The sequence below is a fragment of the Falco peregrinus genome, chromosome 2 (assembly GCF_023634155.1).
Source record: "Falco peregrinus isolate bFalPer1 chromosome 2, bFalPer1.pri, whole genome shotgun sequence".
NCBI classification, from domain to species: Eukaryota; Metazoa; Chordata; class Aves; order Falconiformes; family Falconidae; genus Falco; species Falco peregrinus.
In genome coordinates, this window is record NC_073722.1 from 5,463,231 (window position 1) to 5,475,903 (window position 12,673).

General features: G+C 41.6%; 1 protein-coding gene across 3 annotated transcripts in view; it reads left to right on the forward strand.

The window, feature by feature from the left end:
* Positions 1–12,673, forward strand: part of FGF2 (fibroblast growth factor 2) — a 34,926-nt gene that overhangs the window by 19,768 nt on the left and 2,485 nt on the right. For all 3 annotated transcript variants that reach the window (XM_055797731.1, XM_055797730.1, XM_055797732.1), the window contains one exon: positions 7,575–7,678. In XM_055797731.1, the coding sequence (XP_055653706.1) occupies positions 7,575–7,678 (104 nt within the window). The remainder of the gene's footprint in view (positions 1–7,574; positions 7,679–12,673) is intronic.

Genomic DNA, 12,673 nt, shown 5'->3' on the forward strand with positions numbered 1-12,673 from the left:
AATGGGGATTTTACGAATACGTTTGGCTAATGCGTCTCGAATTCCACCTATTTAAGGTGCGGGAGTTTGCCTCATGCTCCAATACAGCACCCTCATGTGCAGCACACTTGTCCTGCCCCGACTTCACTGCTGCTTGCTCTTTGCATCTCCATCTTTTTTTTTTTTTTCCCCCCTAATGTGTTTCTGTCCCTTTCTTTCCCCACTGTGACCTTTGCTTTCCCTCTTCCCGAGTGATACCGTGGCGTACTCCTGCTCCAGAACATCGTAGCCAACGCAGCTGCTATGAGTAAAACAACAGCACGTGGCCACGCTGGTCGCCCAGGCAAAGGTTTGGGATGCCCGAGGCTGGTGACACGGCTCCTCGGCAGCTGCCAGCGCATCTCTGACCGGGGGTGTGTGAGAAAGGTAGTACAAGCTCAGCAGGGAGTGACTTCCAAAATGTGCAGCGCTCTTTTTCTGAAGTATTCAATTGCTAGGTTTTGCCAAGATCTTCTAAATAAACCAATTTGGAGGGAGATTTTTGGCTGAACCTTTTACGGTACAGGGCAATGAAACCATTTGGGACCATCTAAGTTAGTGCAGTATTATTTGGTCTGGGCTATTAAAAAGCTTTGCTGGGTGGGGAGAACTGTACATGTAAATTGTACATCTAATTTTTGAGATCTAGAGCTCAAGGCAATGAAAGAACTTTCAGAAAATGTACACGTTTTCTGTACTCTCTGTGTTTCCTAGCATCTTTTCTGTCCGTCTTGTGCTACTCGTCCACAGAATTCTTTTCTCCACTAGTGTATGCAAAACTACATTGGAAGTACTTTTTTGAGCTCTTTAAGAAAAGATGGGGAAGATCCAGTTCGTAACAGAAGTCTGAAACTTTGCCAACCACAATGCTATTAAACACCACTTTTCAGCTTCCATATTCTTAGAAAAGTCTCTCCAGATTGTGAAATAAAAGCCCATTTGTAACTCTCTGAGATTTGCTGGCTAGTTTAACCTGCAACTTGTAGATCTGTCCTGACCTTGTACCCTGTGAAAGAGGGATAGTCACGTGTGTGTGTGTAACTGGTGTTACATCGGCAATCCGCTGACACCAGTGCATGCAGAAACCTGCGCCTGCAGAGCCAGGCTGGCTGCAGGGGAGGACCACGTCAGGGCAGTCAGTGTTTTGCCAGCATTTAACATGTCACAGGATCAGGATCTGATCTAAAAAAAAAAACAAACAAACAACAAAAACCCCAAAACTAAACCCCCAAATAATGTAGATATCAGGGAGTGGATTTGAAGAGGTTTGATCTTCTATAAATTGCCTTACAACAAAAAGGAGAATGACTTAAAAGTCATTTTGCCTTTCAGATGCTGGTAGGAATCTGTCTAACTTGAGCGTCACTGTTGGAAGGAGCGTGCCTGCACGTTCCCAGCGTTAATGGAAAGGAAGCTGGCACACACCCCCACCCCAATTTTAACTTGTATGATCATCTGTGTGTATGTACAGACGAGCTGTATTTGACTGGGAGAGGTTGTGTGTACTGGGAGGTGGGGAAAGCTCACTGCTAGGCATTTTGGTGCACGTTGCAGTGTGGTTCAGCATCCTTTAATGCCACAAACTTTACTGGTTTCAGTGGAAATTTATGTTGGGCTGTAGCTCGTATTGTTCTTCAGCCAAAACATTTGTGAAGACGTGTTGTTGACAGCTGCTGTATATTGTAAAGAAAAAAATGTCCCCCCTCTCCTTTTTTTTATACTACTGGAAGGCATAGTAGGTTCACTCAAACTACATCCAAAGTGATGTACTTTTCTCCTAGTTAATGATCATCTCCTTAGGTAAATGTGGCTGTTTGGATAATCTGCCATATAGATGTAGGTAGTATTATAAGTGAGAAGACATATAACTGTAAAATAAAATAAAATCTGGAAATTCTGAGTGTTAGATTACCCTTACTGCTTTAGGAGGCTCTATATGCATGGATGTGTGTGTATGTGTATATGTATATATATAGTACGAACAGTCTTTAATGAGGGCTCTAGCAATGTTAGACAGCTGGGTGCTGAGTTTGGACTCCTTTTGGATGTTATGTCAAAAATGAACATAGTCAAAAATTTGGCAGCGTTTAGTCTTCCTTTATTTTGACTCTGCTGTGGTTTTGCTGACCTTGCTGTTGAAAACCGTTGACAGACCATTGACGTTCTGTTTCGACTGTTGCGTTGAGATGCAGAGGTTGCCATGGATGCTGGTGGAAGAGCTGGCCTTCAGCAAGCGCTCAGCTTGGCTGCTGTAAGATGCAGAATTCCCATGTTCTGGAAATGGTATGCACCACCCTCAGCAGCTGGAGACGGGATTTGGGTGCAGTCTGCCTGTGGAAAGCGTTTTGTAGTTCAAGAGGATGATAAACAGCTTGTGAGATTTTTATTATTTATTTTTTTTTGGTATGGGAATCCTTTTGCAAAACGTAAGGAGAAACTCCTAACAGAATGACACAAAAAAAAAAAAAAAAAAGTATTTCTGGAACCATAATTAAAACTCTCTAATTTGTACATTTGCATGTTTTTCCTGTGCTGAATGTTTGAACGTTTTAAGTGTTATCATCCTCCCCGAGGTGCTGCGGCGTGGGTGAGTTAACTGAGGAAGGGCCATGGCACAGCTCAGGGTACTTTACTCCCGTGTTTATTATGGCACAGAGGAATTGGAAAATGTGGTTCCAAGGGGAAGAGTGTGACGGGATCTCCTGATGTGACAGGCAGGGTGAGCAAGGAGAGGTTTGCTCATCGGGTATTGTTAGGATATTGCATATCTTTTCCCTACAATTGGAACATCTATAGGCATTTCTTGCTTTTGAGCCTGGTAGCTTTCAGTTACCTCCTGATTAAAAATTTGTTTAATGCCTTCTGTCTTGCAGCCTATAAACACCTATTGATTAATTTAATTTTGGTTTGAGAATTTTGTCTTTATGTGGCTTGCTCTCTTTCCTTCTTATGACGGCACATCTGGTTTTGTGCTTTTAATGGCACAGCTTGTCAGGTGGGGGGGCAGTGGCGTCTCCTGAGCTTGGTACTTTTCTTCTGAGAAAATTTTCACTGCGGTAGTACGGACCGTGTTGTTACATCCATAAACTGCATTTTGTTAACTGATCCATTTGTTCAGGTAACAGCCTAGGGATTGTGCTGAAATGGCTCGAAGGAGAGATTTATTTAGGATGCTTCTCTAATTTTGTCTTACAGTATTAGAAGTTTGTGTTGGAGGAAGGTTTTAAATCCATCTCCTGAATTAAGAGTTCAGTGCCTTAGCTTGATTCCATTCATGTTTTCGAAGCCGTTTTGTGTCTTCCCAAATATACAACTTTATCCTTCTTCCTCAGAGTTTCTACCCTGGCATGAAATTAAATTTTCTATGTCTTGCACTTCATTTCTTCTTACAGGGCAGGAGAAAGGAAGATGATCGTACTGCCTCTTATTATGAAGAGTTACGAAAGAAAGTCTTAGTAGTAATATTAAGTTTACTGAGTCCTTTTTAGTTGTCTGTGCATAAATATAAAATGTAGCTTATAATTGGGATAGGGTGGGGGTTTTTTATTTCGTAAATTTGTGATAACTTAGCCTCAGTCCTCAAGATGTTTGCTCAGCGTGCCGAGTTCTCTGCCATCACAAAACCAACAAGGATCGACCATAGCCTTGCGCTTGGCATTCATGATAAATTAAAGGACATGCTGTGAGTGTGAACAGCAAACAACTTACTGCCGTGCTTGCTGGAGGGGGGCTCTCCCAAAGGACCACTGCAGGAACCGGCAAAATGTGCCAGTTTAGCTCTCGGTTTGTTAATGAGCTCTTTTACAACAGTCTGTGCTGCTCTTTTGGATTACAAACTTGTTAATTGGTTTACTTCCATGGGTCTGGTTTTGAGGATCAAGTATGCTGAGAACAAGTGTTAAGAATAGATCTGAGATGATGGCCCGTGTCTGAACTATTGCTGTTGGTGACCTAAAGACTGCAAAAGGTACGGATTGGTGGTGTCACGCGTTAGGTTTATGACCGATTGTATCAAGCTGCATTGAGCTAAACCTAAAATTGGTGCTCCTGATGATAATTGTGTGGTCAAAACATGTTTCATTAGTAGAGCTGTGTTGTATCTTGGCATCTCCAGATCCACGGAACACTGTGGCAAATACTTACCTTGCATTAATAAAGCCATAAAATAATGCTGAAACCTGAAAAACTTAAAGTACTATTCTGGCTCTGTTTATTCACGTGTTTTTTGAGTTGGAGGGGAAAAATCCAGTGAAGCCTACCATGCTTTTTGAGCGTTCAGTATTGCAGCACTTCCCAAACACTGCAGGAATTTTAATTTTTTTTTCTTTTAAAAGAGCAACACTTTTCACAAGCTTCTCCAAACTATATGAATATTTTCACAGGCCGTAAAAACATTTCTTAAAAGTTTGTTTTTACAGAATCTGAACTTCTGGCCCAGTATGATGATGTAGGAGTTGGTGTGCTTTTTTTGTCAAGAGAAAGTCACGAAGCATAGTAAGTCCATCCTGCAGTAATTAATACTCATTTTCAGATATTTCACGCATCTGTTTCTTGTTAAGCGTGCGGTGAGAGCTGTATGCTTGGGCACATCTCAAAAGTCCATTTCCCTTGGTCCCTGCCCAGCGCGCTTCTCCACATTCTTGCTTCCCCAGAGGGCAGGGAGTTGCACTGAAGGTTTTTGAAGTGGTTCACAAGTCTGATTTTGGCTCGGTAACCTGGGAGGGCTCTATTTTGCATACTTGATTCCAGGATGAAATTAAGCATTTTGTCTAACTTTTTAGGACTACAGAGGTTTCTGTATTCCTTGGAAGTCTGGAGTTATTAGTCAATTATAAGAAGTTTGTGTGTTCGTTTTGTTTTCTTTTCCTTTGTGCAAAATGGAAACAGACACGTAATTCATAATAAACCACTTTTATCTTCTGTAGAGTGCAGCAGTTGTATTAATACAGCTTCGGTTGTGTATACAAATTAGTGGATTTATGATCAACTCTTGATGTCTGTCTGTATCTAGGGACAAATCAAATGAAATAATTTGAATGCTTAAAAAAGGGTTTGCAGCAATTATCTTAAGGGTTTCACGTTCCTGGTATTCTTGTCATTGCCGTTTCCTAAGTCCTGTCTTGAGTTGCAGCAGAAATAAGCCAAGAAAATTTTCATTTGTTTTGCAAAAATCTCTTCTCCCCCACCAACAAAAAGCCAAATAAGGTGCAACCTCCCACTGAATCTCAAGAAATGCTCCCGCTCCAAAATTTACAACTTCAGGTGTTTATTCTGGTGGCTTAAAAGGTCAGGCTTTTTAAAACTGTGTCATTAAACAGAGAAAAACCTGTCTACTCCACAGAAGTGGGTGGGTGGACGAGGCTTATGTCTGAGCTGATGCCTACCAGCGTGGCCCACCGGACTCGCCGCTCGGCTGTAATACCAGTCTTATGTACAGAACCAGGTATGTGTTTCTTGTGAACCCTTCAAAGAAAGAAATCAGTAAATGCAAACTGATGCAAGTCCTCGGCTGAGTGCGTGGAGCACAGCTCTTGGTTCTTCTAGCTGGGCTTCTGTCATGGCCACATCTCTGTGTAGGGTGTTCAAATAGAAAATCTTTCTAACTAATTCCCAAACTAATTTCTGGGATGCAAACAGAAGGAAGGAGAAGTTCCAGTGTGGTTTGTATTTGGAAACGCCGATAGTTTTGTACCAGATGAGTCACATCCTTCATTTGGACACCTGTGGGATACATAACCAGTACCAGCTTGCAACATCCTGCCAGTTCCTTGTTCAGCTGCTGCGATTCTTTGGCAAAAGTTGTCTATGTCTTTATACATCCCAAGAAGGTGAGGAGCTGTTTCTCAGCTCTTCGTCAGTTTTGATGCCTGTGTTGCAATGATCTTGCTTCCTGTTAATGGAAGTATAGTTGCTCTGAAAAATACTTGTTCAGTGGAACTGAGGATGAAAGCACAGTATTGCACAGAAAAGTAACACTCATCTGGGCTTGCCTCTAATTGCTCTTCTTTCAGCGAGAGGGCTCGCAAACGTGGGTTTCACTGGAAATAATGGCCATCCAGAACAGAGGAAAACCTAGGAATTTTGGGTTTCTTGTGTTCTACTGTTATTGAAGTGGTTGTGTGTGTGTTTAGCAGGAATCGAGTTGAACTGAACTGTCTGCAAGCTGGCTCGATGCGATGTGTTTCCTGCGAAGGGGAGGAGGAAGGACCACACGTCAAGCTGCAGCCAGTCCAGAGAGCTCGTATGAGTTGCTGTATTGGCCTTTCCCCCTTTTTTTAGTGATGTTTCAAATAATCCAAGTTAGGTTTTCAGAGGGAAATGTTCTAAACATGGTTGGAATAGAAAAGGATCTTCTGTGAGGCTTAGGACAAGGCGTGCTTCGCTTACTTTTCCTTCTCTTCTCTGGAAAAATGGCAGTTCCAACGCAGCGTTGAGATTTCTTTTGAGTCACAAATACCTAAATCACGTAGAAGGTATCTGGTGGACTTTTCTATGGTATGTGGTGTAGTTTCTCGTATCGTAGCGTTCCCCATCCTGTGTCACTAATGGTTGAAAACCCACTGGGATGCAGTGCCAGGGATGCTCCTGTTAGGCTCAGGCTGAGCTGCAGCCTGCAGGCAGCTTCTGGCTCTGCTGTTGTATCCGTCTAAAGGCTTGACTCACTGGTGGGTCTGAACGCAGTGGCGTGAACCATCAGGGAAGAAATAAGAAGGAAAAAAACAAACGGCTACTCGGGATTTAGGTGGAGGCCACTTTTGGCTTCTAATTGTAGCTTGAAACAAGGCGCAGACAAAGGGGAAGGCATTTGATTTGGCTAGAAAAATCCGTTTTGGCGTTGTGTTAATTCACAGGTAACAGCTAAAAGCTGCTGTGTATGACTTTACAGGTTTTCAAAAAATGATGGCTGTTCATTTTTTAAAATTTAAAAAAAATAATTGATTCAAGTAGTCCCACTTTTCACATTCCTAATTCATGTAACATCTCTTGCGTCATTGCTGTCCTCATCGACTGCCGCAGTTCTGTTTGTTTATTCTAAGCACTTGTTGGGTGTATGATGTAAACTAATTGATACTTTTCTGTTGGGAACTGCTAGAACATTGAGTGATATGGTCATAAATGGTTTTAATCATAGCCCAGACTCATACCTCACTGGAAAGCTAGCCGGGTACTGTTGCATTCAGTGTACGGTGTGGTTCTATAAACATTAAGAAATATCTCTGTAAGAAAATTGCCATGAAAATTTTCCATTTTCTATGAGCAGTTGACTGTACTGTAAGTAGCCCTTCGAGGAATTTTATGAGGTTTTAAGTTGCTTTTCTGTGAAATGAAGACAGAATAAATTGCGCTTGTTGTCACTAATTTGACAATAGCTACTTACTTTGTAATAAGCATTTTCTTTGATGAAAAATGGGATCAGAAAGTGAGAGGTTGAAAGTTCACTATCTTTCTCTGATAAGAATCATAAGCTTACGCTTTCTTTTGGTTTTAGGTTTAGGTGGCTTCACTGTCAAGTGCTGATGGCTGTGAAAAATTACTTTTGTCTTTTTTGTTTGCAGTCAAACTGCAACTTCAAGCAGAAGAAAGAGGAGTGGTGTCAATCAAAGGTGTAAGTGCAAATCGCTTTCTGGCTATGAAGGAGGATGGCAGATTGCTGGCCTTGGTAAGCAGCGTTTTAAAAAATATTTATCTCTATGTGTATATCTGTATTGGTCAGTCCTCTCCTCATCCTGTATTGAGTAATCTCTCCTCCAGCAGGACTTACTCAACTTCTCTGTCTGTGATCTGTCAGGGAGAAATTAGCTCTGCACAACTGTTGTCAGTTTTGAACTATGAACTAGGAAGAGGTGGGCATGTCTGCTCTTGCCTAGAAGCCACAAAATTTAACTGGAATGGCCTGTCTGAGAGAGAAAAATCACAGTGATCATGTGTAGAAGGAAACTGCAAGAGCAAATGAAAAATGAAATTTTTCCCTTACCCCCCCCCCCCCCCCCCAAGTAATTTTTTCTGCTTTCACTTAAGTTTATGTAAAGGATTGTAAAGACCATTTTGAAGTAGAAAGTAAAGCCAGTTTTTTAAAATGTTGACTTTTTGATAGGAATCTGTATATATTGTTTTCTCACTTTCCTCTTTGTAGAGAAGCAATGTTTTGTTGGTCATGTGTATTTCCAACCTAGAAAACTGGCAAGAAAAACATTTTAGAAAATGTGATGATAAAAAAAGAAGAGGCTTATAAATGTAAATTAAGCTAGTCTCTAAAGAGACTAGTTTTAAACTGTGCATTTTATTGATATCAGCTTAATTTTTAACCGTGTTTTAAAGCCAGGCTCTGAAAGTTAGTAAGGTCTCCTAGAGCTAGATGCTAAATTTTTCTTTAAGAGCTGCAGTTACATTAATTTTGCTTATGAGACATAGATGCTGTAAATCCCTTGTCCATATTAGTAACCTTCATTGCAGACAAACGTCCAGCACGTGTGAAGCACCATTGCAGGGCATCCTACTAGAATTTCAGTTTGAAATAACCCCCGATGCTTTGCTATCTTGCACACAGCCCTCTTCAGCTTCTGTGCACGTCCCTACCCAGAAGAGGTGTTAGCAATAAAGCGCGTCCCTAATCCCAGCCGAACTGCAGCTAACGAAAGACCTGTGCCAGGGGCTGCAGAAACTACTTCAGATTCCCCTCGCTTCAGCCTCTGCCTGAGTGAAATTAGGCTGAACATGAACAAAACACTCCAGCCGTTTTACATGAGCAGGGACCCTCTGTGTGCTCCTCAGTACCGCACGTCCCTGGCTCCAGGAAACCCATTTTGTTTATGCCTGTAAATACAGTTAAAGAACCTGTTTCAAGTTACAGCATTATGTACTCGGGTATTGTGTGACAGCTCAGTTGAAGAAAATGTGAGGAGTAGTCCACTGTGCTATTCTTGAATTAAGGATAATTGGGAATTTCCTGTGGTGCTGGTGTGGTGGCGTTTGGCTTCCCGTTCAAATTGCCCTCCTTAGCCTGAGCGACAGTGAGTGGTGAAAATAGGGTGTTTAGCACCGTTTGTAAAATTAAAAACACCTGGGTGTATTTATATTTGGGGTTTCCAACCTACTGTTGCATGCTGGGTTTTGGATGTAGAGCTCTGTTCCCTTGCAGCCCTACGCAGCAATTTTATCTGCTTGGCTCTTGTAAGGCGATGTGCTTGGAAAGTATCTGCCGTTGGCTTGGAATTGCTCTCTCAAAAGCTGGTACCGTTGGGTCACTTCATGCTTCTCACTCGAGCTTGTAAAACATTTGCTTTTGTTTTGCTTTGTTTCTAGACATGGGTATTACTTGAATCGTGTTTACTGCGAACCTACTTCCTACAGCTCTTAATTTTTGCTCTTCGTAGGTGAAGATTCTCTGCTCTTCTTAAAATTTTGTTCTTCAACTAGCCTAGTGAATACTTCTGCAATTTCATGATCATTTTCTGCAGCACAGGCAAATGTTTTTTTCCGTGAGGATTTCTGTACTGTAACTCCAACAATTTATGGCCAGTTGTGCCTTTACTCTTTTTCTGCCTATAAACACGTTTGTGAGACTGTTCCTAATTGCCAGCATTTCTCTTTCAGTTTGAGCAGTGTTGTGTTTCAGTGAGAGCTTTGAAAGAGCATAAGCTGGAAATCTTTGCGGTGAAGTGATCTCGTTAGTGCACCCAAATTCCTATCTGCTGAAACCTTTGGCTATTTCTTTTAAAACATTAATTTCTAAACACCTATTTAGGTCCCTAATCCACTAGCCAGTCAAGTACCATGCTGTCCTTTTCAACATCTGTTTTATTTCTCCTTTTTTATTATTTCTCGGTGTCAAGGATCAATTTGTGTAGTGTCCTTGTTCTACAGTTACATCAACCTCTTCAAAAATACTTTCACAAATTATTATTCAGGCCTGGTTTTCATCTAGTTGGATGTTTTTCTAGTTACTTTGTTGACATGTAGGTCTGTGTTTTTGTTCTGAGGTGGGTTTTGCAAAATGATTTATTGAATAGACAGAATATCAGTGATTTGTGTGGTGGTGCAGTGGATTGCATTCTGGTCTGGAAAGCTGGATGATAACGTTTTTAATGTAGCAGTTTCATGCTCTCTGCTTACTCAGTTGTTGTGGGGGAGAGGTGGTCCTTACTGGTTCAGTCGCTGGAGGAAATGGCTGGTTATTAATGCAGCTAGTCAAATCCTCCGCTTGGAACATGCTGTTTTAACTAAAAATATTTGTGCAGAAATTTATCTATTCTCTCAGATTTTTAACGGAGACATTGAAACGTGTCACTTCTGATATGGCTTATTTTGACTTTCCAGTTTCATTGAATGATAATAATGAAATATTTTCACTTTATGGAATGAAATGTGTTTGATTATTTCATTTCATGAAGAAATTCCTCAAAATTTCCCATGATTGCACTTTTGACTACCTTTTCTATTTCACAAGAAATAATTTGTCATTTAAGGATACGACCTGTTCATTCCGTCTGTTGTTTTTCTGTGGTTTCGCTATGACCAGACAGGTTTTGCCAGACTTGGAAGGACTTGACTTGAAGGGAAATTCTTCTTTTTCGATGATATGGAATAGAATTGTGGTGCAAGAGTATTTGTGAGAGTATGTTCGATTCTTGGTAGTTAGAAAAGGCTAAACTAGATCACCACCTTTCTCAGGTCATACTCCACCTGCTGGGGGTTAACCTTCTGGTTTCAGTTTTGAGAATGAATGAACTCGAGGAATTTTAATTCCTAATCTGAGTCCAAAATGTCAAAACTAGCAGATTGGCATAATGTGATACTAAGACAGATGGAGTTTGCGCTGAAAAATCAGTCGGTGGGTGGCGTTTGGCTGTGCAAATAAGGGAGGAAGAACTTTGTCGCGGGAAGCTGCTGCCTCTTTTGGTCAATTAATCTCTGCCCTGGGTGTGAATTACCTTGAGGGTTTTGTTGGTCGTTACAGTTTGGCTACTGTAAGCGGTGGCACACAGCAAACAACAGTACAAGCGTGGCTATGACGACATTATTGAGTTCAAACTCCCACACTCAGCATTTTATTTAATCGCTCAGATTTCTGGGTGGATGTCTTGCTTGGCAGCAGGCAAGATAACTGACTGGTGGCAGGGCAGGCACCGAGTGGCACTTGCTCCCTGCCACCACCCCAGTGTTTTCCCTTCCTTTGTCATTTTTGTGAAGCGGCTGTAGAGTTCAGGTATTTCATGATGTGCTGTGAAAGCTTTCACTGCCAGGCCACCACTTCAAATGCAGCCTAGCCTGAAACGTATTTTACATTTTTTTTTTAAATGTAACCATGGATTTCCAGGGTTTTTCCAGGGGCTCAGGTTCATGACACGGTGGGTGGCATCCCAGTCCCGCTGGACAGCAGTCCAGCTTCCGAAATGTTGCCTTTGGCAGTTGTTAAGGAATACGTAGTTCATGAAGCCTGAACTGTCGTTTGTCACCTAAATGTTGGCTTTTATGTCAGAATATTTACGCTGGCAATGTACTGTAGGAAAGCACTGGTATCATGTACGCTTTGTGAAGAAATAAGGACCCGAGTGTCCAGAGTGAATTGCGTGGCACCTTTCAAAATACGTTTATGAGTGTTAGAAAAAACCAAACACTCAAACAAAACCCAAAAGCTCTTATCTTTTTATCTTTTTCTTTCATCACCCCTTTTTTGATTTTTTTTTTTTTTTAATCATATAAATTGCCTCAAAATCTGTTTGAGGCGCTTAATCTATGTAACTTTTTAAACCTGAGAGATAGGAGGAAGGCTAAACAAAAATGATGCATTTCTTTGAGTTGCAATTCTGTTTACTTCGGATTTACTGCAAAGGAGAGGAGGTCGTGTGAATTTGTTTTTCATCTGTACATGGGGTCTTGTGGTGGCCACTTCAATTCACCACAGGCGCACTGGAAGCCATTTCCTTCCTAGTGGAGGTTGTAAAGGCTCAGTTCCCGCTGGTGTCAGGCATCTGATCTACCTTCCCAGCTCCGCAGCCGTCCCCGATGGGGATCTCCTGGGAAGCGTGCGTAGAGGAAGCAGGTGCTGCAGCATTTGAGGTCCCTGCTCTGTCCAGTACCTCCCCAGTGCCTGTGGCACCCGCTGTCTCGGTGCTCCCAGAAGAGCCGCTGCTTCGGGTAGGAGGCAAAGGCGAGCTGTGAGCTGCCAGCGATGGTCTCTTTGCCAGAATTTCCAGCTTGTGCAATTGTACTGAACTTGCCTAAACTTTGTTCTTAAATGCTTCTTCATACAGTTTCTGTGGCCTCTTAACGGCTGCCGTAATCCATTTCAGGCTTGAGATGATTAATACATCTGTTTTCACACTGCTAGAACGAAAGGCATTGAAACATGATTTAGCTTGAGAGAGATTATTTAAAATAGAAGCCATATGGAAATTGTTGATTTGATTTCTGCTAGTTGAACTGTAAAAATATTGGTGAGTTATAGAAATGAGAAATTGCATATGGATTTTCTCTTACAAGTTCTTTTCCTTAGAAACCAAAATTCATGTCTGAAAATGGTTGAAACAGAGAAAAAAACCTTCTACTTGAAGACATATGTTTGGGGACAGACCGCTTTATTCCAGACTGCCTTTGAATGACTTAATTGCTTGTAGCTACAGAAGCTTGGCACGTACGAGTCATGAGTTATTCT